This window comes from Cherax quadricarinatus, chromosome 84, assembly GCF_038502225.1.
Source record: "Cherax quadricarinatus isolate ZL_2023a chromosome 84, ASM3850222v1, whole genome shotgun sequence".
NCBI lineage: Eukaryota > Metazoa > Arthropoda > Malacostraca > Decapoda > Parastacidae > Cherax > Cherax quadricarinatus.
The window spans coordinates 15,563,361-15,591,054 of NC_091375.1; the positions used below are offsets into that span (position 1 = coordinate 15,563,361).

Consider the following 27,694-nt stretch of genomic DNA (forward strand, 5'->3'; position numbering starts at 1 on the left):
GTATATAAAAGTGAGCTTATAAAGTATATAAAAGTGAGCTTGTGAAGTATATAAAAGTGAGCTTATAAAGTATATAAAAGTGAGAAGATAAGTATATAAAGTGTGATGGATGATAAGACTGGTGGTGGTGGTGTCGTCTGCAGGTGGTGGTGTCTTAGTGGTGGTGTTGGTGGTGTCTCAGTGGTGGTGTACCTTTTGTGGTGGTGGTCTATGTCCCTCTCTCTCTCTCTCTCTCTCTCTCTCTCTCTCTCTCTCTCTCTTAATCCCTCTTCTCTATCTTCCTCTTCCTCTTCTCCACTATTTATGGTGTTGTGGTGACCATCTGCCAGCTGGTGACTGACAAATAATCAAGGACAATGACCAACGTCGCCTCTAAACTGATCAAGGACACTTCTAGGATTCTCAATGTCAGTGAAGCTACGATAACTAGAGGAGGAATGTCACTAGTTGTGGCTGTTTATGTCTATAAAATTATATATCCTAAGATCAGGGAGCTGGTGAGGAGTCCAGCTGGTGAGGCAGCCAAAAGTAAGGTCACTTACAAAGGTCAAAAAGGCCCGGCCGTGAATCGTGAATTTTTGGTCCAGTTGAAGAAGTTGTTAAAGGTTATAATCCCAGGGTTGTGGTCAAGGTCAGCCTTGATCCTGCTCTTACACACTATTACACTTATCACTCGTACTTTCCTCTCCATATATGTGGCCCAGCTGGAGGGACGTGTGGTCAAGTACATTGTACGTAAGGACGTGGTCAGGTTCGCCTTAATGATGACTAAATGGATCGCCATAGCTGTGCCAGCAACTCTAGTTAACTCTCTAATCCGCTTCCTGGAGTGCCACTTGGCACTCACCTTCCGTAGTCGTCTCACACGTTACTCATATGACTTATATTTCAAGAATCAGTGTTATTACCGTGTGTCAAACCTGGATGGCAGACTGGAGAACTCTGATCACTGTCTGACAGAGGACATAGCAGCCTTCACATCTAGTGTAGCTCATCTTTATTCTCATATTACTAAACCACTACTTGACTCACTGCTAATTACTGTCTCTCTGGCCTCCCTGGCCAGGTCACGTGGTGGTGCCAGCTTGCCTGGTGAGCAGAAACTTGATTTTGTATAATTATACAACTGTTCACGTGTATTACTACTCTAAGTTATTGATAAGTTGTATTTAATAAGATGTTAAAAGGACCCTAATGGAAATTATTCACTCTAACTTTTTTGGGTTATCCCAAGTAATTGACACATGTTAATCCATAAACGGTCCAAACGTATATATACGTTTTTTCAACATTTGAAAGTATATAAAAAAAGTAGATCTTATTTTTGTTTTGTTTTTTACATTTGAAAATGTGTAAAAAAAACTTTGATCTACTTTTTTTTTGTTACATTTGAAAATATGTAAAAAAAACGTAGATCCACTTTTGTAGCACTACACATGTGAACGTAGATCTGCTTGGACCATTTACGGGTTAAACTCTATGTGATAATTGTATTTGTGTGTGTACCTGTACCTAAATAAACTCATTTATGCCAAAGATTGACAAGTATAAATTTATTTCGTGTTTTCTTTTATGATATGAACTTAACGTGTCTGTGGCCCATCCTCAGAGAATATAAAATCCACTAAATATATTTATCTCTTACATTTGCAGAGCTCAATATTGCTTTTATTGCCATCCATTTTCCATCTTCATGAGCCTTCCTATATTTAACAACCATCCTCTTTACACAGAGCCATGAGGTCTGACTTTTTTGAGTTATCCTAGGTAATTTACACATGTTACTATGTATGATAATCTGTATAACTGCATTTATGTGTATCTGTACCTAAATAAACTTACATTAATGCTAATGTAATCCTTTCAGTCACCATATACATATTATTTTATATTTAAGGTGAGCTCTAGGTCTCCCAGCATTATCTTCCAGTAAATTACCTTGCTGTGCAGTGTTAATCCATTGGAATACTTATAGTTGAAGTGAAAATATATCAAGAAATGTTAGAATCTATATACAGTGGACCCCCGCTTAACGATCACCTCCCAATGCGACCAATTATGTAAGTGTATTTATGTAAGTACGTTTGTACGTGTATGTTTGGGGGTTTGAAATGGACTAATCTACTTCAAAATATTCCTTATGGGAACAAATTCGGTCAGTACTGGCACCTGAACATACTTCTGGAATGAAAAAATATCGTTAACCGGGGGTCCACTGTACATATAATATGTTTTTTTTGTAATTTTTAGAATTCTTTATTCCACTTAAGGCTATCAAAGTTTCCCCAAACATTACATAATACAGTATGTCCAGTAGACCAGTGGCCGATGGCTTGGTGGCTAAAGCTCCCGCCTCACACACGGAGGAGCCAGGTTCAATTCCCGACAGGTGGAAACATTTCGACACGTTTCCTTACACCTGTTGTCCTGTTCACCTAGCAGCAAATAGGTACCTGGGCGTTAGTCGACTAGTGTGGGTCGCATCCTGGGGAACAAAATTGAGGACCCCAATGGAAATAAGTTAGACAGTCCTCGGTGACGCACTGACTTTCTTGGGTTATCCTGGGTGGCTAACCCTCCCTGATTAAAAATCCGAACAAAATCTTACCTTATCTCTTTTCTTAACGTTGTTTAACACGTAGTTACGTTCCTGAAAATGCAGTGTTAGACAAAACCGTGTTAGACAAACTGAAGAACTTATGGGAAAAATAAAGTTACGTTCCTGGGAGCCCCCAAAAAGCCAAACAACTTTTTTTTTAGACCTCCAGATCTTACAGAATAAAAGTGAATATGTAATTGTTGTGCATTGTCGTGATATAGTACTGCTTAAAATTACAAATGCAATAGAAATAATAGTATTTCTTACCTTAAATTGCAGTTAATGGTGTTTGTGGATGATTGTGAAGAGAGTGGATATGGATGGTGTGGTCCTACTGGGCTGAGGTGGATGGTTGTTGGTTGTTGGCAGAAGTGGATGGTAGAGGTTTTGGTACTGAAGTTGATGGTTGTATTGGAGTATGCATAAATTCTGTAATGGATCTCTGGGCTCTTTAACCCTGCAGTACATTATACAGCTGACGGTAAGGCATCATCAGCTAGTCTAGACCCAGTTTCAAAGCACTGCTTCTAGATTTGTCAGGGTCGTCTTTAGTGAAAACGTCTGCTAGTTTAGCATCAACACGGAACTGCTTACGTAACTGCTTCTGTTATCTCCCTTCCTTGTATCTGTGCATCGAGGTCTGCCAACATTTCCTCTGGACTCCTGTCTTCATCATCATCATCATCTAAGAGCTCATTCACATCATCTTCATTCATATCTTCAAAACCATCACCTGGTAATCTCCTTGCCAGCTGAACAATTTCCTGAACCTGACTCTCAAGCAAGGGAAAACAAGTGAAAGAATTAACTACAGAAGGCCATAACTTTCCCCAGCCTGCATTTAATGTTCTTTGGGACACTTCATTCCATGCACTTCTAGCATAGCTGATGGCATCTGCAATGTTAAATTTATTCCAGAAGCTTGGTACTGCCAGGTTGGAGTCAGAGTCCACTGATGTAACTATTTTTTTCGTAACTTTTTTTTTTGTAGTTACACTTGAATGACTTAATAACTCCCCGATCCAGTGGTTGTATTAGAGATGTTGTATTTGGAGGTAAAAATGCAACTTTTACATGTGGGGTCACATCCAGCAAAGCTTGTGGATGAGTACGGGAATTATCAAGAATGAAGAGAGCCTTGAATGCAAAGTTCTTGCTGTGCAGGTAAAACTTGACTTCAGGAATAAAGTGATGCTTAAACCAGTCAATAAATATTTCCTCTGCCATCCATGCTGACTGGTTTGACCTCCAAATTACTGGTAAGGTGTTTTTATCTAAACCTTTCAAAGCATGAGGATTCTTCGAGTAGTAAATAACCATGGGCTTACACTTGAAATCACCTGCAGCATTACCGCAAAGGAGCAAGGTGAAGCAATCCTTTGCTGTCTTGAAGCCCAGTGCACTTTTCTCTTGCTGACTGATAAAAGTTCATGTAGGCATTTTTTTCCAAAAAACTCTTGTCTCACCAACATTAAACACGATGATGAGGGTGGTGTGGGTGGCATAGGGAGGTGGGAGATGGTGATAGGTCTCCCCCGTTGACACATTGGTCTAACCCACAGACCATCTCGCCCGGTGGGCAACCACACACTCAAAAATTTTTCCCCTCACGCAACTGTGTTAACCTAATTTTATAATGTGTTAAGCAAAAATATGCTGCAATTCTTCAGTCATGCTATAACAAAAACGTGCAAGACAAAATAGTGTTAAACGACGGTCTACTGTATGTCATATTTGCAGTCATATACAATGCATTTAACGTTTTTCATATTTCCGCTTGTATGCTCTCTCACCTTAATTTGCATCACCTATTACATAATTTAATGAGCTTTCCTTTTCTTTTTTAATGATTTTCATAATAAAACTTCACCTTTTTTATTCCTTATTTAATTATATTATACAATTATGCTGCTCACTTTCTAGCAAGATCAGTGAAAAAACATTTCAAGCTTTTTAATATTTTCCATGCCATATAGGGACAGTACCTTATATTGCAGTTGCACTTTTATCCCACAACCAAAAATACCCATGTCAAATCTTTGGTGAGGCAAGACTTATGCCTGACACCCGCTGTTATGCAGTGAGGAGGCTGCAGTGTTGAAATATGTAAAAAGCACTTTTTAGATTAGGTTCTGGGCTACTATTGTAAAATGAAAATTGCTGTAAAGTGAAACATAGCCGTTTTTCACTTTCAAATGTATATAAAAGCTTAATAACATGTTTACACTATCTTATATTGAATGAGCAATGGAACTAGGCTTAAAAAATGCATGTACAGTACACACATTACTTACCTTAAAATATTTTTGTCCTTAGTTTATAGTGAGTGGTGAATATATATACACCTACCATCCGACTTACGACCGAGTTCGGTTCCGAGAAACCGGTCGTAAGTCGAAATGGTCGTAAGTCAAACTTTGCTACTGAATATCAAAAAAACATTTTTGTAATGACTTTATTTTATTGTTTTATTTTGGTATTTCATGTTTTACTTTACTTTTTGTTGTTAGTACTGTATTTTATACTGTAAGGTTTAGGATAAACACTGTGTACAACACAAATAGTTGTTTATTTCCCAGAAATTTGGCATAAAAAACACGGTCATAAGTCGAGTGGTCGTAAGTCGAGCAGGTTGTAAGTCGGATGGTAGGTGTACATGTATATATATTGCAAGAAGTCTGAATAAATGAAGAATGGTTATAATTGGAAACCTCTGCATTAGCGAAACGCCATAAGGTGAAGCACTGTCAAGCGGGGCCCACCTATACTTATAAGATCTTGAAAGGATTCTATAAAATGCACAAAATTTTTCATGGTACTAAAATTAGCATCAATCTGGTTGATCAGACTGGTAATAGGAAAGTCTGGTTGATCAGACTGGTAATAGGAAAGTCTGGTTGATCAGACTGGTAGTAGGGAAGTCTGGTTGATCAGACTGGTAGTAGGGAAGTCTGGTTGATCAGACTGGTAGTAGGGAAGTCTGGTTGATCAGACTGGTAGTAGGGAAGTCTGGTTGATCAGACTGGTAGTAGGGAAGTCTGGTTGATCAGACTGGTAGTAGGGAAGTCTGGTTGATCAGACTGGTAGTAGGGAAGTCTGGTTGATCAGACTGGTAGTAGGGAAGTCTGGTTGATCAGACTGGTAGTAGGGAAGTCTGGTTGATCAGACTGGTAGTAGGGAAGTCTGGTTGATCAGACTGGTAGTAGGGAAGTCTGGTTGATCAGACTGGTAGTAGGGAAGTCTGGTTGATCAGACTGGTAGTAGGGAAGTCTGGTTGATCAGACTGGTAGTAGGGAAGTCTGGTTGATTAGACTGGTAGTAGGGAAGTCTGGTTGATCAGACTGGTAGTAGGGAAGTCTGGTTGATCAGACTGGTAGTAGGGAAGTCTGGTTGATCAGACTGGTAGTAGGGAAGTCTGGTTGATCAGACTGGTAGTAGGGAAGTCTGGTTGATCAGACTGGTAGTAGGGAAGTCTGGTTGATCAGACTGGTAGTAGGGAAGTCTGGTTGATCAGACTGGTAGTAGGGAAGTCTAGTTGATCAGACTGGTAATAGGAAAGTCTGGTTGATCAGACTGGTAGTAGGGAAGTCTAGTTTAAGGTTGGGCAGTGAGAGTGGAATAACTTTCAAAACTGCTCACAGGTATATATATATACGAAGAACAGTAGAGATCAGAATAAATGTGTTCATTAAGGAAGTACAGTATGGTTTAACTATTAGAAATTTGCAAGACTGATAATACAAAATAATCATAATGGACAAAAAAAAATGAGCAGAAACTCTGCTTCTATGGCCATGGACCAGGCTTATCTGGTGCTAACCTGGTCAACCAGGCTGTTGCTGCTGGAAGCCTGCTGTCCCACATATCCATTACAGCCTGAAATATGTATAAGTAAATATATATGTGTACTGTACTATAAACAGATGAGTGCACAAACACTCACATGCACACACACACAGTTGTCAGGAAGTGGAACAATCTGGAGAGTCATATAGTGAATGGAGGATCCATACATAGCTTTAAGAAGAGATAGGAAAAGGCTCTAGAAGCAAGGAGAGACTGGACCTAGTAGTGACCAGTGAAGAGGCAGGGCCAGGAGCTGGTACTCGACCCCTACAGCCATATATAAGTGAGTACATATACACACACAGTGGACCCTGACCTTGACCACACCACGCCATTGATAACATGCCACCTATCAAACCACTTATTACTGTATATGAGTTGTACTACTACTACTGCTGTTCTTTTTGTACTGCTACTTACTACTACTTATAATTTCTACTTACTACTGCTTACTAACTTTTAACTGTTAGCTGGTAACTATTAACTATTACTAGTACGTACTAATGACTTGCTGGTGCTGCTTCAAGCAGCAGTTTAATTTATTTTCTTAGGACTCAGCCTAAAGAGTTTGCTACCTAATTGTGTACTACTGCTAGACATTCACAACAGTTGATAAACACCCAGGTACCTTTTTACTGCTAGGTGACTATGGCCAACCAGCAGGTATAAGAAGACTTGGCCATTTTTGCTCGATAAATTCAAGATTGGATTACTAATTTGTTTTCCAACCCCTTAAAATATTAACATTTGCAAAATTTAGACGATTATAAATGTGCAGACATCGACGAATGCAATTATTACATTTTTTTTTATTTTTAACACTGGCCGCCTCAGATTGAGATACGGTAACCCAAAACAGAAGAAGCACTTTTACCATCACTGTCTTGCCAGAGGTGTGCTGACACCACAGCTCAGATACCACTCTAAACTATAATATCCCCAACCGTCCTTCATAGTGCAGGCACTGTACTTCCCACCTCAAGGACTAAATTACTATTTATTCAAACACACTCGCCGTTTCCCACCAAGGCAGGATGACTCAAAAAAGAAACACTTTCACCATCATTTACACTATCACTGTCTTTGCAGAGGCGTACAGATTTAACAGTTTACATGTCACACTAAACAGCAATTATCCCAAATTCTCTCTTTTAAAGTGCAGGCATTGTACTTCCCACCTCCAGGACTCAAGTCTGGCTAACTGGCTTCCCTGAATCCCTTCACAAAATATTAGCCTGCTCACACTCCAACAGCTCATCAAGTTCCAAAAACTATTTGTCTCGACTCCTATTTAACACGCTTACACATACTTGCTATATGTCCAAGCCCCTTACTCACAAAACCTTTTAACCCCCTCCCTCCATCCTTTCCTAGAACAACCCCTGTCCCTCCTTTCCTTCACTACAGATTTTTACACCTTCCAAGTCATCCTATTTTTCTCCAGTCTCTCCAAATGACCAAAACCACTTAAACAACCCCTTCTCAGTCCTCTGAATAATACTTTTAGTAACTCCACACCACCTAATTTCCAGACTATGAATTCTCTGCATAATAATTATGCCACACATTGCTCTCAGACACGACATCTCCACTGCCTCTAGCCTCCGAAAATATATTGAATCCAGTACCTGTTCTTAATTTTTAATATGAATTCATATTTTATACAATACCGTATTTTCATTTATGAAAATTAATACAGTACTCCCTGGAATGTGCGTTAGAAAGATACACGATAATATAAACTTGGAAAATCCTAGAAGGACTAGTTTCAAATCTGCACACACAAATCACTCCCTGTGAAAGCAAAACACTTGGCAGGCGGTGCAACATATCCCCGATGAGAAACGGGCACTGTGAGTACGTTAAGAGAGAGCACAATAAGTGTCAGGGGGCCCAAGACTTGTTCAGCTGCCTCCCAGCATACATAAGGGGGATTACCAATCGACCCCTGGCTGTCTTCAAGAGGGAGCTGGACAGACACCTAAACTCCGTACCTGACCAGCCGGCTGTGGTTCCTGTGCTAGTTTACGTGTGGTCAGCAGTAACAGCCTGCATGATCAGGTCCTGATACACTGCGAGGCCTGGTCACAGACTGGGCTGTGGGGGTGTTGACCCCTACAGGCATACTCCAGGTATACCATAATACCAATACTATTTATGATTGTTTTACGTGAACTGAATGTTATATTTTCAGGTCCAGTGTTAGGTGGCCTGGTTGTGGCTATCACTGGCCGCATTTTGCGAAAGGTTTCCCCAAAATTTGGGGCTCTGGTGTCAGAGGAAGCACATCGGAAAGGTTACCTGCGAGCCATTCACTCTCGGATTATTACCAATGCTGAGGAAATTGCCTTCTATGGTGGACATAAGGTAACCCTGGTGCTGCTCTGTTTAACTTTTCGTATAAGCATTACCATCTTGGGAACAGTATATGTATTCTCACAAGTTAATCGGACATTTATTGTGCAATGTCAGTTAAACATCTTTCATGTAATGTCAGTTGGATATATGTACTGTAACATTACTACAGTAAAGTATTATACCATATACAGAATTAGTCCAGCAGGATAATTTGGCATTTTCTTCCAGAACAGGCCTGTTTCATCACAATTAAACACTTGTTCAGGTTTCAGTCCTTCAGTTTCTATGTACTCCTTGAATTCCTGCACATATTTTTCAGCCGCTTTGTGGTCCGAACTGGCAGCCTCACCATGCCTTATCACACTATGGATGCCACTACGCTTCTTAAATCTCTCAAACCAACCTTTGCTGGCCTTAAATTCACTCACATCATCACTAGTTGCAGGCATTTTTTTAATTAAATCGTCATGCAACTTCCTAGCCTTTTCACATATGATCGCTTGAGAGACGCTATCTCCTGCTATCTGTTTTTCATTTATCCACACCAATAAGAGTCTCTCAACATCTTCCATCAATTGCGATCTTTGTTTCGAAAACACAGTTGAACCTTTGGCAAGAACAGCTTCCTTGATTGTCTTTCTGGTGCCCACAATAGTAGCGATGGTTGATTGGGGTTTCTTGTACAGCTTGACTAGGTCGGCTATACGCACTCCACTTTCATACTTATCAATTATCTCTTTCTTCATCTCTATAGTAATTCTTACCCTTTGAGGTGTAGGGTTGGCACTAGAAGCTTTCTTGGGGCCCATGGTCACTTATTTTCCAGAAACAGCACCGAAAATACTGTAATAATACGAAATATTCCGAGTGTATGCTTGGATGTTACCGCGGAGGCTGGCTGGTAAACAATGGGACGGAGCGGCACATGTGAGGCTGGCTGAGGGCACATTGGACGCGTCTCGGACGAAAATCGGTATGCGGGTTTTTAATCGGTATGCACGGCAAAAATTTTGCGATAAAAGTAATCGTTATGCGGAAAAATCGCTATGTGATGCCATCGTTATGCGGGGGTCCACTGTATTATGCAATATATATATATATATATATATATATATATATATATATATATATATATATATATATATATATATATATATATATATATATATATATATATATATATATATATATATATATATATATATATATATATATATATATATATATATATATATATATATATATATATATATATATACATACATATATATATACATATGTATATACATACGTATATACATATATATGTATATACTTCTAAACTGTTGTATTCTTGTATTTGAGCACCTCTGCAAAAACAGTGATTATGTGTGAGTGAGGTGAAAGTGTTGAATGATGATGAAAGTATTTCCTTTTTGGGGATTTTCTTTCTTTTTGTTTCACCCTGCCTCGGTGGGAGATGGCCGACTTGTTAAAAAAATAAAAAATACATACATACTATAATTTTTTGTTTGTATTGTTTTACTGACACGTCAGCCGTTTCCCACCAAGGCAGATTGACCCATAAAAGACGAAACACTTTTATCATCATTCACTCTATCACTGTCTTGCTAAAGGCATGTCTACACTACAGTCAAAAAAAGCTGCAACATATCAGCACCCCTCCTTCAGAGAGCAGGCACCATACTTCCTACCTCCAGGACTCAAGTCTGGCTAACTGGTTTCCCTGATTCCCTTCATAATGTTACTTTGCTCACACTCCAACAGCATATCATCATAAAAATCATCCATTTCCACTCCTATGTAACACACTCACGCATGCTTGCTGGAAGTCCAAGCCCCTTGCACACAAATCCTCCTTTACCCTCTCCCTCCAACCTTTCCTAGGCCAACCCCTACCCTGCCTTCCTTCCACTACAGATTTATATGCCCTCCCAATCATTCTCCTTTGTACCATCTTCTCTAAATGTCCGAACCACCTCAACAACCCCTCCTCTGCCCTCTGGGTAATACATTTAAAAGCCCCACACTTCCTTCTAATCTCCTAGTTATGGATTCTCTGCATTATATTCACACTGCGCATTGCCCTCAGACACGATATCACTGCCTCCAGCCTTCATCTTGTTCCAACTTTCACTACCCATGCTTCACGCCCATGTAAGAACACTGGTACCACTATACTCTCATACATTCCCTCTTTGCTTCCATGGATAATGTTCTTTGTCTCCACAGACTCGTCAGTGCTCCACTCATCTTTTTTACCTCAAGCATTCTATGATTCACCTCATCTTTCATAGACCCATATGTACAGCCTCTCCTCACTTAGCGACATACTCATTTACTGATGACTCGGACTTGCGATGGGCTGTCTGACCAGTGTGTATACCTAAATTATGTATATTAGAGCTGATTTCCTCTATTCTGTTTATTACAATATACGTACAGTACACTACTGTATAAACATTTAAAAATATACCAGGAATGTTATAAATGGTGCAAAGGTGATATTAAAACAATATAAAAATGGTTGACACAAACGCACTACCATTATAGTATGCTCCTCACTTAGCAACGAATGTGTGTAATGACGTGGTCTTAGGAACGGAACTCCGTCGTTAAGTGCAGAGAGGCTGTACATATACAGTTTATAGCGCCATGAGTGACATGCTTCTTCCTCATCACTACTGACACTCCTTTCTCTGCCTATTCCTGGTCTGCCATAGCTCTTCTCACATGATAATGATGCCGTATGGTGATTTTAATGTACTATTAGGGGGACAAAATACAAAAAAATAATAAAAAATCAGAAAAAAAAAGCCAAAAATTCACTTCAGGTGCAGGGATATAAAAACTGTGGTGTCATCACAAGAAATGTTATAATAACTATAATTTGTTATAGAAATATCATATGAAGATGAGACTTACAGCTAAATATTGCCAGATTGTTGAAGGATTTTTCTGTAAACTAAACTAATTTTTCAAATTTTTTCAATTTTATTTTTTTGCTGGCCCATGCCCCATGGTTCATCTCTGGCTATACATCCAGCATAGTGCTAAGTGCACAGCAAACTCAAATTTTGCTTTTTGGAACTTTTCTGGATTTTTTTTTATATTTTTGATTGGTGGTTAATTGAATCCATGGATGTGAAGCCCACAGATACAGAGGGCCAACTGTATATCATTTCTGTGCTGTATTTTTTAATTGCAAATTATTTCAGCATACTAATGGTCAATGGAAGCCAAAATTAGGACAGGTGTGATAATTAAGGTCATCATCTAGTCGAAGGCATTACAATAATTCCAGGTGGAGCGTACTATCCTACAGCAGGCATATGACTCACTGGTGCAGCAGATGGGGGTGATCTTCAACAAACGCTTGTGGTATATTATGCTGGAGCAGTTCCTCATGAAGTATGTTTGGTCAGGTGCTGGCATGGTCATGGTCTCCATACCACTCCTCACCTCAACCATAAATGAAAGTAAGTACATATAATACTCTTCCTTTCCATGCAGTGGAATCTTTGTTATTGGTATGTGTCCATGCCTGGCCATATGCATGTAGCTGAGACATCCTCTTCCTCACTCAGGACTCGAATGAAGTACAATTCACAGTAGACCATCAATTATCTAACGATCAATTATTTAGCTTCCAACATTATATGGCTATCTTGTTCAGTCTGACACCTGGACAGATAATGCGAGAAAGGAACATTCAGAACAAAGGAACCATAAAAATGCAATGCAGTCATCTGGTGGTGTTAAAAATCCAGTGCATCTTCACTCCCAGAGGGACAGGATAATTGGAGCTCTACTGTATATTTTTTTACTCGGGTATATTAATGTAATATATATAATATATAATAGCAGTGAATCTAGAGTGGTATGTTACCTCCTGTGGTAGTGAGGATGAAAATATCTGACTTGAAGAGGGTGGACAACTGTCAGCCTAATGACAATGTGCAGCCCAATGTAGGGTGAAGCAGTACACAGATTGAGGGAGTGACACTGTTATTATACTGCTTGGTAATTACTTTTGTTAAAACATTGAGCGATCTAAGATAATGTTTGAGCTTCTCAGTTGCATCTAGGTTGTGTGGAATAACAGCAAGTGTATATTTGTGATCTAATTAAGGTTGTAATCAGCTGTTGTCTCCACAAAGGACTTAATCTTCATCAACCAGTCAGCCATATTGCTGAAGGAAAACTTTGGAGTTGGCATATCTTCATGGGCATCACTACTGTATTACTGCCACTTGATTATGCAAGGATGAAGGATGTGGTGGGAAGAAACTAATGGCAGTTCCAAACATATACACACTCGCTCCGGCCCACTGATGCTGAGACTGTTCCCTGTCACTAAATATGTGGGCACTTAAGCTTCGCGGTTAGTAATTAAGCGACAGAAACAGTAGAGGTTGTACTGTAGCTACAAATATTGCAATACATAATCTGTTACTCCCAGTCACTCTGGTCCCTTGCAGTTCTACTTGATAGTCTACACTGCTGTCTTTCTTATTTGGAAATTTATTTCTGTACATATTGAGAATTATACCAAAATTTAGATAATTTTGGCATTTGGATTGGTCTCCAAAATTTGTAATTATTCTAATAAGAGATAACAATTTGTGAAAATTAGATTTTGGAATCTTCTCTGCAATTAAGAATTTTCAAAATGAAAGCAAAAGTTCAAACTTCGATTTGAATTTTCTTTTTTTTCTTTTTTTTTTTTCAAACTGAGAAAGGTTTCTCAATTTCTGTTGCTATACTTTGGTGGGAAATGGCTGATGTTGTAAAAAAAAATATAATTTTCTAGAATTCAGGCATCCCTAACTGTGTATTATACCAAATAAGAGAGATTACAGTTCTGTACTGTATTTTTTTTTTTGTGTGTGTTCACTGTAGATTGCCTTAAGAACATAAGAAAGAAGGAGCACTGCAACAGGCCTACTGGCCCATGCTAGGCAGGTCCAAATCACCTACTGGCCCTAGCTATTGGCTAAAGCAGTCAGGTCCAAGTCACATCACTTAAGAAGGATAGAGCACTGCATCAGACCCACTAATGCAAGCCAGTCAGGTCCAACTCATACCCACCCACACCCACTCTTGTATTTTTCAAACTACAAAATGTTTTAGCTTGGCAGTCTGTTTTTTAGTGTTGCACCTTTACCAACCCACTGCATGGGTTCCTCACTCACTAGAAATTTCTTCCAACTTACCCTAACTGTACTTGGATATCAAAACTTACCCTCTCTGGATAAGTCTTCTGTGACCCCAAGACAGTTTATAGACTACATATAGTTTTTAACAGTTTCTTCAGAAGCACTACTACTGTAGCACAGTAGTTTATTTTTGTGCTTTATCTGATCCATGGTTTGCTTCCAGTTATGGACTTTTAGGTTGAGTTCTTTTTATCTTGTAGAGACTTGCATCTGGACTCTCGAGAGTTATTCAGAATTATGATACCGTAGCATTTTTTTATGGGTTATACCTTTAAGAAGCTTGAGTTAATCCCACCTTAGCCCATTAAGTCAAAAATGTAACTAGAACTGAAACTCATAATGCCTTACACTTTTTACATTCACAAAATTGGTACTTTAAGTGCAAGTCTAAGGTTTATGGAGTATCAGTGTTGTGGGTCAAGACTTCAGAGTTGCTGATTAAATTGGAATCACTCATCAAACTGTTTAGGAAAAATTTTTTGATAATAGGTACAGAGGTGAAGACCTGATCACATTCTCAGGATTAATAATACTGTAAAGGAAAGTATTTTATATCATGTCCTGCTACTTTTCTATTGCCTATCACATGACTCCACAAAATATATAATAAAATACAGTTACGTTTTTTAATAAATTGGCTTTTTTCCATCAAGACAGTGACCTAAAAGAAACACACTCATCATCACTCAGTCTCTACTTGATTTACCAGAGATGCACAGACAATTATCATTCAAATGACTTTCAGAACTGCAACATCCCTAGCCATCCTTTGGAGTGTAAGCACTATAATTCCCACCTCCACAACTCTAATCTAGCTAATCCTTACTGGGTTATATAAACCAGCTTGAGTGAGTTGCTTACCAGAATTATGATTCCAGTCAAGTGAAGGTGAGTTGACACAAGTGCCAACTCTTTACTTTTAACCCTTTCAGGGTTTCGGCCGTACTAGTACGGCTTATGCACCAGGGTTTTTGACGTACTAGTACGCATAAATTCTAGCACCCTCAAATCTAGTGAGAGAAAGCTGGTAGGCCTACATATGAAAGAATGGGTCTATGTGGTCAGTGTGCACAGTATAAAAAAAATCCTGCAGCACACAGTGTGTAATGAGAAAAAAAAAATTTGTGTTTTTGGATTAAAACAGCGATTTTGCACTGTACTTTCGTATGGTATTTATTGTTGTATTCTAGTTTTCTTGGTCTCATTCTATGGAATGGAAGACATATTACAGAAATTGAGATGATTTTGACTGATTTTACAAATGTTCGATTTTTACCAAAGTTCAGAAGTAAACAAATCATGCCAAGCGTCCAATACACATCAACTGGTGAGTCTAATATTCTTTCACAAGTGCGCCGATATTATTTATACCATTTTTTACACTAATGCAGTAGTCTGCATAACAGTCAACCTTCTATTTTTTGTGAGAATAAAAATTCAAAGTAGAAAGCAATAGAATGTAAGAGGGGCGTTGGGACATGACTAATGAACAGAGGAAATGTCATTTTAGTGCCAGGAATGTCTTTCTTGTTTATTCTGGACCCTATTTGGAAATTGGCATCTTTTGAAATTTGTGTGAAATTGGCAAAATTGCTAAATTTTGACCACTGTATTGGATAGTTGAAATCAGTAAATGGGTGGATTCTTGCACTCATTCGATAGAAAAAAAAGGAGTTGTAGCAAAATAGTTATGATTTTTGTTAACTAGTACACTGGAATTGGCTGAAAATAGGGCTCAAAGTGGGCAAAATCGCCGATGCGTAAACATCGTCGAGACCGCTAACTTCGCGAGAGCATAATTCCGTAAGTTTTCTGTCAAATTTCATACTTTTGGTGTCATTATGGTCGGGAAAAGATTCTCTATCTTTTCATAAGAAAAACTTTTTTTTTTTTTTGTTTTGTTTTTGAAATTTGGGCGACCCTGAGAACAAGTCTCTGAGAGGGCCTGTTGACCCTGAAAGGGTTAAATGAGCTGTCAACTGAATGACCATTTCTCTTGCAGTAGTTTACTTAATTCATTTAATCAGAAAATTTGAAATGTCCCCAAGTGTCTGCCAGTAATTAGTCATAAGTAATGGTATGTATTACAGGTCATAAACACACCATTATTATTATAGTAACCATGCATCTGGCACTACAGTGAATGCAAGATGATAATGTTGTATAGGGTTGAGCACTGCAACTGGCATTTTATAGTCATAAACCTCTGGTAGGATGCTCCACTTTTACATCATTCATACCACTACTCTCTGACACCTCCTCCTGGTTTTCACAATACCTAGACATAACAGGGAAGAGCTACTGTTCCTGTGGTGGCATATATGCAGTTAGTAGTATCAGTGGCTATGTCTTACTCGGCCACACATGAGGCATTACTTTCAAGGGGAGGCAGCAAGGAAGGAGGATGACAGTAAATTTAAGTTTGATGCCCAGAATACCTTTAATCACTCCCAACTTCTGTTTTAGGTTATTGATGTAATAAATGCATGATGCCTGTGGCAGTTGCCTGTCAGACAACATGGAACAGGTTATTAACCTTCAACAGCCCCTTTCCTCTGAGACTTACTAGAGCTAGATTGCAGATGTGCAACTGCCTTCAGTGTATGCAGAGCAGCATTACTAATCCGTGCTACTAACAGGTGGAGAAACTGATGGTGGGGTGTCTGACCGCACTCAGTACTTCACCACTGCCAAAAACATGCTGGTTTCTGGAGCTGATGCTGTTGAGCGTCTCTTAACTTCATATAAAGTAAGTTGTTTGCACATGGCTCTCTTTTCTGCTTTACTTTTGTTTTTTATTACTCAGCATGGGACAAAACTTTGACTTCAAGGCTAATAAGGATTCTTCTTTAACTTCTGCTGCTGATCACATTTAATATTTTAGCCAATCTGAAACTAGCAACTGAAAAGTATTGCTATGAAATGGAATTTCAGTACTTGTTATGTATGACATGTTATAATGTTCAGACTAAATGTATTTGTACATTCTTTAGGCTTCAAAAGTGACATAGAGTATTGGAGCACATACTTGGTATCTCAGGACTTAGGGTATGACACCATCACTTATGTGGTGAGTATAGGGTAAGAGACTGCATGACTCTTGTGGTGTAACTCTCAATAAGTTCCTGGTACTTGGTACATAGATGGTTTGTTTTAAAAAGTCAGACATTCAAGGTTTCCTTTGCATTTCTTTTCTGAGGTATTACAAAGCAATCTCATAAAATCTGATTGAGTATTTGACCTTGTGGAATATATTTATGTATAGTACACAGTTGAAAATCTCGCAGATCCTTACTACATATAAGGCGTAAACAAAGGAACATTTATGACCATTCAGGGTAACAGGTTAGCTGGATTTGAGTTGTGGAGATGGGAAGTATGTACAGTACCTGCACTCGGAAGGATGGGGTGGGAAAGTTGCAGTCTGGAGGACCATCTGATCTAATGTCAACACAATTCTGGCAAGACAGTGATTGAATGAATGATAGTGAAAGTGTTTGTTATTCAAGTCAGCCTACCTTGGTAGGAGACGGCTAGTGTTATAAAATAATTGTGATACTATACTTGTGCAGGTGTCATGTCCATTTTTCCTAACAGTACCTAATTGTACAGTATTATATATGGCGGCTGTTTAATAGACTGACTATTACCCACCAAAGCAGGGTGGCACAAAGAAACACGTTTATTATTACTCATTCTCTAGCTGTCTTTCCAGAAATGACAGTCTTTACAATTCAGATAATCCATTGAATTACAACATCCCTGCCCATATCTTCAGAGTCCAGACACTACTCTAGAAGTACTGATACTTATTTACTAGCAACTTATATGACATGCTTGCTGTACTCTAGAAGAGGTAGCCTGCCTCTCTCTCAGTTAATTGTAATACACACTTACTTTTAATGCTTCCTTTAAGCTCCCACTGAGGTAGGGTGACTCAAAAAAAGAAGAAATGGAAAGTTTTCTTCTTTTTACATTTAGTAATTTATACAGGAAAAGGGGTTAGTAGCCCCTTGCTCCTGGCATTTTTGCCGCCTCTTACAATACACATGACTCGCAGAGAAAGGAATCTTCTCCACTTTCCCATGGAGGATTATTTTTATCATCATTATTACTGTATCCTTATTCCTGTATTATTATTACTATTATTATTATTACAGTATTTTGTATTAATATTATAAATATTATAGGAGATTGTGGAGCTGGCTGGTTACACTGCAAGAGTGGGCAATATGCTTGAAGTTTTCAAAGATGTGCAGAAGGGCAAATATAAGCGACCTGCAGTAATGACTGAAGGAGAGAAGGAGCCAGAACGTGAGAGATCATCTCTCCTCGCTTTCTATAATGGGATGCCGGTTATTAATGGTTAGACATGTATTGTTTCTCATTATCAATATTTATTGTATATACAGTATATAGTACAGTATTTGTATAGTTCCTAGTTTTGAAATGGTCCGATAATTTAATAATGGAGAGTTTAAATTGAGCATACATATAGGTACATGTGTACATTATTATGCTAAATAGTTAAGAGGGTTTCTGTTTACAGCATTTTATTTCAGTTTTAAAAAATGCATATATCTATCTTATTAGAATGTGTTTAATGGTGTCCAAATTATAGAAAATTTGTAATACACTGATAAAAATTGGATATACTGTACTGTAGTCTCTCTTTCTTTTATTTGAGCAATAAAAAATGCAGTCAATAAATTTTTCTCATTGAAATTTTAAATTTTTGGTCTTGCTCAAAAAAATTCCAAATGTAGAGATTTATTATTGAAGTTTTGAGCAGTATCTTTTCTCTCTTGTTAGAAAACCTCAATTAGATTTTTTTTTTCTAATTAATTTGAGGCATTTTCACTGTTACTTGGGAAATTCTGAATTTAGAATTTTCAGATTTTTTTCAAATTTGGGAGAATTGTGATTAAGAGAAATGGAACTATATACTAATTTACATCTTTATTGTTTAACGTTCTAAGTGTTTGGCAATACCAAAATATTATATATTGTGCATAATGTAAAACATTCCCAATATGACAATAAAAAGTACAAATTTTCAAGGCCACCTTTTGTTTTAACATGCTCATTTAAAATGTCTTTATGGTTTTCAGGTGTGGTTTCAGAGAGTACCGATGGAACTATAATCTTAGACAATGTTCCTGTGGTGACTCCCAACTGCGACGTGGTGGTACCATCCCTTACCATCACTGTCACACCACAAATGCATCTCCTCATCACAGGTACAAGATAACATTACAATTTTATTCTGAACTACGGAGATGTCATTACCAACCTTATCTTTGTACAATACCCATGTTGTTTAATCACACATATTTTTTAGAGCACTTGGTGTATGTACAGTATGCTGGCCATGAAGTTTTGCGTTGTGGACACCAGAGCTTATCTGCTGTAATTGATTCAAATTCCATTCATATTCCTTCATTAGACTTCAGCTCAAGATCATTTTTCATTATATCACAATTGTTCATGGAATCCAGATTAAAAATATTGTGAATGAGTTTTGTATCCATCTCTGAACCATAAAAACCTCTCTGTGGTGAAAGAAACTTTGCAAGGACTGAAATGGTTCTTGCAAATAATGTCTGACCTTAGTCACAATGAATACTCCCTTTTCCTTACCAGCAGCTTCATATGAACAAAAATGAGCAAAATTTCCATTATAACTGCAATTTATTTTAATTGGAAGTTTTTGAGTGTAGGCTGAAAACTTTTCCTCAGCACTAATCATATCCATTCCTCTTCCTTGCATGGAATTGTTCAATTCATACAGTTCAGTCTTGTACCCCAAGCTTTCCTGTTTTTTGTATACTAGTGGGTACAGTTTTCTTTGTTAGGAACCACTGCTTTACCCCCTTAAACCATAAACCTATCTACACTTTAACCTTTACAATAAAACCCCAAATGTATATAACCTGAACTTATGAAGAAAACCATGATATCCCATGCATCTTTTTTAGGTCCAAATGGGTGTGGAAAAAGTTCTTTGTTCCGCATCTTGAGCGGTCTGTGGCCAGTGTACAGTGGATACCTCCATAAACCTCCAGTTTCTCACATGTTTTACATCCCTCAGAGGTAAATATTTATATACAGAGAGGAGAGAAAAGGAGGGAAATGAGGGGTATAGAAACATGTAAATTGTATCATGTTTAAATATTAAATGGTAGTGTTTAACTATGCATGTTCAGAGGTTGGCATTCCCTTGACTATCAGCCATTAGATTAAAAAATATTGTCAAACACTCTACCAGAAATTGATGTAATATTTAAATAATTAACAAATGTAAATATTTACTATGTTTATCAGTAGCTTATTAAATTATTTCCTCAGTACATGTATAATCACAATTGTGTAATTATATAAAAAGGTTGTTCATGCTGAATTGTTACACAAAACTGGAAGTATATGTAATATTCCTTATCTAATTCCCTGTACTAAAATTAAGTACAGTGGACCCCGGGTTTACGATATTATTTCATTCCAAAAGTATGTTCAAGTGCCATTACTGAACGAACTTGTTCCCATAAGGAATATTGTGAATTAGATTAGTCTGTTTCAGACTCCCAAACATACAAGTACAAACGCACTTACATAAATACACTTACATAATTGGTCGCATTGGGAGCTGATCGTAAAGCGGAGGTCCACTTTACCTCATAAGTACAGTACTAGTTTTAATCTGCCCAAAATGCTATGCATAAAAAGAGCTTTTCAAATAAATATGTAAATGTTTGTAATCTCACTACTGTGTAGTGTGAATGATGGTGTTTCTTTTTTGGGTTGCCCTGTCTCAGTGGGAGACGGCCGACGTGTAAAAAAATAAAAAGGTAATTTCAAAGCTGAATCAACACCATAAATTTTTTGGAACTAAAATTTGACTTTGATAATACAAATTATCCTCAGGTTTTTATGTAGTGTTGTCAAGTTAAAATGTAAAAATAAAAATACAAATTTACCAATTGCTCATGTAATTATAGTTTTAAGTTATTCTGCCAGTCTTCATTACATGTTCCATTTATCATAATTTCACAAGTAAAATTATTCTTTAGACCGTACATGTCAGTGGGGACACTACGTGACCAAGTGACATATCCAGACTCGCATGAGGATATGAAGAAGAAGGGTATAACTGATGATGACCTGGTAACCATCTTAGGCATTGTAAACCTCCAGAATATAGTGATACGAGAAGGAGGATGGGATGCCATTCAGGATTGGAAGGATGTCTTATCTGGGGGAGAGAAGCAGCGGATGGGCATGGCCAGACTCTTCTACCATAAGTATGAGTTTATTTATCTCTAGTGTCTGTCTACTTCATGGTTCAGTTTAAATTTAAATTTAATGAGCCCGTTTGATACTCCAGATAAAGTGCTCGGTAGATGTCTTTAAAAAAAGGTTTGGGAAAAGACAGAAGGTAGGATTGTAGAAAAACAAAGAGGATTTAGGAAGGGCTGAGGAGGGGTTGTTGAGGCAGTTTGGGTATTTAGAGAGTATGGAGCAAAATAGGATGACTTGGACGGTATAGAAATCTGTAGTGGAAGGGAGGAGGGGTAGGGGTCATCCTAGGAAAGGATGAAGGGAGGGAGTAAAAGAGGTTTTGTGTGCAAGGGGCTTGGACATATAGCAAGCATGTGTGAGCACATTAGATAGGAGTGAATGGAGACGAATGGTTTTTGGGACTTGACGAGCTGTTGGAATGTGAGCAGAGTAATATTATGTGAAGGGATTCAGGGAAACCAGTTAGCCAGACTTGAGTTCTGGAGGTGGGAAGTACAATGCCTGCACTTTAAAGGAGGGGTTTGGGATATTTGCTGTTTGGAGTAACTTCTAAACTGTCATATCTGCCTGCCTCTGCAAAGAACAGTGATTAAGTATAAGTGATAGTGAAAGTGTTGAATGGTGACGAAAGTTTTTTTCCTTTCATTTTGGGTTATTCTTTCTTTTTGGGTCACCCTGCCTCAGTGGGACTTGGCCAACGTGTTAAAAAATAAAATGATAATAGGCATTGTTTTGCTGTCTTGGGTTAAGTAAACAACAATAATAAATCATGTCTTGCATATATGGTACTTGTGTATCTGATACACTATACAAGTAAATTATTTTGTTCTTTAAGAAAGACACTTAAAATGTAAGATAAAAATCAACAGTTTAAAGTATTCCAAAGGTATATCAAAGGAAAGGTTCTAAATATGTTATGTGAATTATTTACCAGACCACAGTACGCCTTGCTGGACGAGTGCACTAGTGCAGTGAGCATCGATGTAGAGGGTCAGATGTACCAGGCAGTCAAGGACCAAGGCATCACCCTCCTCACCATCACACATCGACCCACTCTATGGTCAGTTTTTTTTTAAATTCAGAAACCTTTCAGAGAATGGAGGCTAGAGTAGGATGACTTAGAGGGCACAGTAGAAAACCTAAAGTTATACAATGATAACTTGTGTTTTCAGTATCATGTGATTTAAATTTAGGTTTTCATTTCCAATAGAAGTGCACCCAGTGCACGGGAGAAAAGTTCATTTCCCTTGCTAATTAAGGAGTGCCAGAGCAGGCAGGCTTGAGACCACAATACACATTAGGCAGCTCCGCTGTCTTAGCACTGTGGTGGAGGATGTAAAGGAGGCTGATGGAATATAAACACCTAGTTTTCCATGTGGGTCAGTGTATTTTAATGTGTACAGTATGATTTAAGCTCACTGCACATTGCTTAGTTTTTCCTTCTTTTCATCATGCCCTATCTCATCTCTGGATATTTATCATGACTTCCAAATGAAGTGCAGGTGATGCTGGTGAAGCAAGGAAGAATATTAAGCATGAGACTATAGCTATTACAAGAAAACTGGAGGTAGTTGAGATGCTGGAGGCTGGTACATACATCATGGAGATGGCACAAATGTTTGGTGTTAGAGAATCAGTGATTTGGTGAATTTGAGACATTGAGGCAAAGATAAGGGCTTACGCAATGAGTAATCCTCAGTGTAACACACTTAAAAGGATTAGGAATGGATACACAGCCACCCACTCCACTCACTTCAATATGTTTAAACCTCAGTAGAGTTCAGGTATTTCACAGAGTATCATCGTCAACAATGTTAGGCAAGAAAAAATATTTTTCTATGATAATTAAAAAAATTTATATCTTTCTCAATGTGAAGAATGCAACCTTTTTTCCCATATGTTTTCCAGTTCATAAGGGGGATAAGTCTGTTGAGTATACCTGGTAAAGTGTATGGTAGAGTTATTATTGAAAGAATTAAGAGTAAGACGGAGAATAGGATAGCAGATGAACAAGGAGGCTTTAGGAAAGGTAGGGGGTGTGTGGACCAGGTGTTTACAGTGAAACATATAAGTGAACAGTATTTAGATAAGGCTAAAGAGGTCTTTGTGGCATTTATGGATTTGGAAAAGGCATATGACAGGGTGGATAGGGGGGCAATGTGGCAGATGTTGCAGGTGTATGGTGTAGGAGGTAGGTTACTGAAAGCAGTGAAGAGTTTTTACAAGGATAGTGAGGCTCAAGTTAGAGTATGTAGGAAAGAGGGAAATTATTTCCCAGTAAAAGTAGGCCTTAGACAAGGATGTGTGATGTCACCGTGGTTGTTTAATATATTTATGGATGGGGTTGTAAGAGAAGTAAATGCGAGGGTCTTGGCAAGAGGCGTGGAGTTAAAAGATAAAGAATCACACATCAAGTGGGAGTTGTCACAGTTGCTCTTTGCTGATGACACTGTGCTCTTGGGAGATTCTGAAGAGAAGTTGCAGAGATTGGTGGATGAATTTGGTAGGGTGTGCAAAAGAAGAAAATTAAAAGTGAATACAGGAAAGAGTAAGGTTATGAGGATAACAAAAAGATTAGGTGATGAAAGATTGGATATCAGATTGGAGGGAGAGAGTATGGAGGAGGTGAATGTATTCAGGTATTTGGGAGTGGACGTGTCAGCGGACGGGTCTATGAAAGATGAGGTGAATCATAGAATTGATGAGGGGGAAAAGGGTGAGTGGTGCACTTAGGAGTCTGTGGAAACAAAGAACTTTGTCCTTGGAGGCAAAGAGGGGAATGTATGAGAGTATAGTTTTACCAACGCTCTTATATGGGTGTGAAGCATGGGTGATGAATGTTGCAGCGAGAAGGCTGGAGGCAGTGGAGATGTCATGTCTGAGGGCAATGTGTGGTGTGAATATAATGCAGAGAATTCGTAGTTTGGAAATTAGGAGGAGGTGCGGGATTACCAAAACTGTTGTCCAGAGGGCTGAGGAAGGGTTCTTGAGGTGGTTCGGACATGTAGAGAGAATGGAGCGAAACAGAGTGACTTCAAGAGTGTATCAGTCTGTAGTGGAAGGAAGGCGGGGTAGGGGTCGGCCTAGGAAAGGTTGGAGGGAGGGGGTAAAGGATGTTTTGTGTGCGAGGGGCTTGGACTTCCAGCAGGCATGCGTGAGCGTGTTTGATAGGAGTGAATGGAGACAAATGGTTTTTAATACTTGACGTGCTGTTGGAGTGTGAGCAAAGTAACATTTATGAAGGGGTTCAGGGAAACCGGCAGGCCGGACTTGAGTCCTGGAGATGGGAAGTACAGTGCCTGCACTCTGAAGGAAGGGTGTTAATGTTGCAGTTTAAAAACTGTAGCGTAAAGCACCCTTCTGGCAAGACAGTGATGGGGTGAATGATGGTGAAAGTTTTTCTTTTTCGGGCCACCCTGCCTTGGTGGGAATCGGCCAGTGTGATAATAAAAAAAAAATAAAAAGTTATGCAAAACATTAGTAGAGCAGTTTTCAGAAAAGTTACCCACACAGATTATGATCATCGTCTGTATATAAATAAGGTGGAAGGAAGGAAAGGTGGGGAAGAGTCATCCCAGGAAGTTGTTGGGAGAAGGGGTACAGGAGGTTTCGAATACTAGGGGCTTGAACATCCGGTAGGCTTGTGTGAGTGTGTTAACACAAATTGAATGGAGACAGAGTGGTTTTTATGGCTTGATGTACTATTGAAATATGAACAAGAGAACTATGAAAGGCTTCAGGGAAAATAGTTTGTTAGACTTCAGTCTTGGAGGTTGGAAGTACAGTACCGAAGATGTTGCAGCTCAAAGAGTCGTCTGAGCTGTGATGTTAGCACACCTTTGGCAAGACAGAGATTGAGTGAATGATGATGAATACATTTCCTCATTTTAGGGGGGTTACTCTATCTTGGCTGGTATATTAAAAATAAATAGACATTGGTCCAATGAAGGATATATTACATTCCCTTCATTATGAATCGTTGTGAAGTTTACTTTAAAATAGTATATGATTAAAACTTCAGATGAAGATCGGGCAGGAATTATGCAGACACTAATACAGCAACATAATTTTCAAGCAAATGTTTTAAATTAAAGTTCCATAAGTTGAACAATAGTGGCTTGCTTTCACACAACATAATTTTTATGACTTAAAGTGACCAGTGTTTTAGAAAAAACTATGTAAGATAACTGTTGGCAACTTTGTAAGCCTTTTAGTCATCTTGATACAGACTCACTGATAAAATATTTAGAAGTTGGTACATAACATTTGTACCAATTTTATTGCTTACATATTGCCATTATCTTGCATAGTGTTTGAACATCTGCTTGGACTACATATGGTAAAGCTTCGTATGGCTCATCTTGTTTTAAAATTTTTGAATAAACAAAATGGAATATTAATTTGTTTCTGAATGCATGCATCTTCTTGTAGGAAATTTCACACACATGTGCTGCAGTTTGATGGGGAAGGCAGCTGGAAATTTGATCGTCTTGACACTGACAAACGTCTTGGACTAAAAGAAGAAAAACAGCATTTGGAATCTCTCTTGTCTGATATACCCAGCAAGATGGAGAGATTAAAGGTAAAGGAAGGAAGGAAGGATTACAAAAGTATAATAGGATGTATAGAAATGTATTTATATATTTGTGGCTACGAAGGTTGAGACTTGGCTCCTTGTCTCCCCTCTTAACTGGTCCATTTTCTGCTAGCCTCATGAGCCATGTCATATGTCATTTGTATAATTCCTTACTCTTTTCTGCAAGTAGGTGTCCATCTTCAATCTCAACATTTATTTATCTGCTGTTGTTTTCCTGAGTTATTTGATGCAAGGAGTGGTGGAAGCTTGATCCTCTTGTGTGCTTATTGTGGCATGGGCTCCTGATCAATCAAGCTGTTGGAAAAGGCTGTGCAATAAGTTTGGTTAAATACTTGATTTGGCTGCTAGGTAATTTTTGAACTGCCTGACCTTCCTCTCTAATTCTAAGGTAGTCATTCATGGCTCTCTTGTTTCCCTCTTTTTTTTTTTCTGATGTATGTCATTTTCTAAACATTTTCCATGCTTATGTTTCTTGGTGATACAAGGTACTTGATTTTGCAGGAACTGTGCAGCATCCTAGGAGAGGACTCCCTGCTGGTTGAGGACACAGCCTTGCCTGATCTGGCCAGTGACACAGCACTCTCAGACTGAGCTCACCAACTGCATGCAATATACACTGCACAATCTTTGGTAAACAGACGGAATCCTACAGAAATTTGCCATGTGATAATGGTTGAGAGTGAGATGGACCTGATTGTCATGGGCCAGTTGGCCATGCACAGTGCTCCTCTTTTCTTATGTTCACCGTCATCATTTTGATTGAAGTATGTATTGCCATCTGTGTTGGGACACTGGAGGCTCTTTACCTCTAGTCATATGTCTTCTACCACATTAAATATGAATGCTCCTTGTAATGTCCTGGAGCAATGGCATTTTAATTGTAAATTTAAGTGATCACAAAAAATATTTTACTTTACAACCATTAGTTCCTGAGTTGTTTTTCAACTTGTTTTAGTAAATTAGCAATGCTAAATTTTGACTTTAAGGTTATTGAAATACTATACAGTATTGTGTTATTTTTAACATGACAAGAGTACAATCAAGGATAGGTCCTTGTATAAATATTTTGAGGCCAGTTATCAGACTAAAGAGTTAGATATATGGTGTCCCTGCTTTGTGCAAAATATTCACTTGTACACAATTTTTCTTTTCCTCAGTGGCCATCACTGCTCATGTTTGAAATATTAGATTGACTTTATAGTTTTACTTGTATGAGAAATAAGCTCATTTAACTTTCATTAACTTTGCTGTATTTGTTTACGTTTATGATTTGCATTTGAACTTTTCTCATATGCAGACTCCTCACACCTATTATTTTTTATCGTTACTGTGTGAGTTGGACCTGACTAGTTTGTGCTACTAGGTCTCATGCCATGCTCCTTCCTTAAGTGGAAGTGACCTGACTAGGTGGGTCATGGGGCTAAGCCCCTCCGGAGGGTAAGATGGACCTGCTTCACATAGGTCAGTAGGCCTGCTGCAGTGTTTCTTCTTTCTTATGTTTAATGTCAGTTATTTCCAGAGCATATTACCATAACTCATATCCAAAGTACGTACTATTTTGTTAAGTGAAAACAACCTTATCATTTCTTGGTTTATTCTGTTTGTGCTTTATTATTTTTATTACTTGACATATTGTTCTAGTGTCCGAATGTTAGTTCAGTCTTGTATGCATTATGTCACAAACAAAGAGTGGATTATAAGAGAATATTTTGAATGGGTACATGTGGACAGTGTTTCCAAAGCTAGAATTAAGTTTTAATACCAATAGATATATACTAT

The 27,694-nt window shown here is 38.3% G+C and overlaps 1 protein-coding gene across 1 annotated transcript; it reads left to right on the forward strand.

Annotated features, from left to right (window-relative positions):
• The first annotated feature begins 192 nt into the window (after positions 1 to 192).
• LOC128704332 (ATP-binding cassette sub-family D member 2) lies at positions 193 to 27,246 on the forward strand. The gene is made up of 11 exons (XM_053799497.2): positions 193 to 1,092; positions 8,640 to 8,812; positions 12,108 to 12,282; positions 16,662 to 16,771; positions 18,213 to 18,387; positions 19,134 to 19,262; positions 20,001 to 20,115; positions 21,090 to 21,320; positions 22,253 to 22,378; positions 25,750 to 25,900; positions 26,417 to 27,246. The coding sequence occupies exons 1-11, from the start codon at positions 357 to 359 to the stop codon at positions 26,504 to 26,506; spliced, it is 2,211 nt and encodes a 736-aa protein (XP_053655472.2). The 5' UTR covers positions 193 to 356; the 3' UTR covers positions 26,507 to 27,246.
• The last annotated feature ends 448 nt before the right edge of the window (positions 27,247 to 27,694 follow it).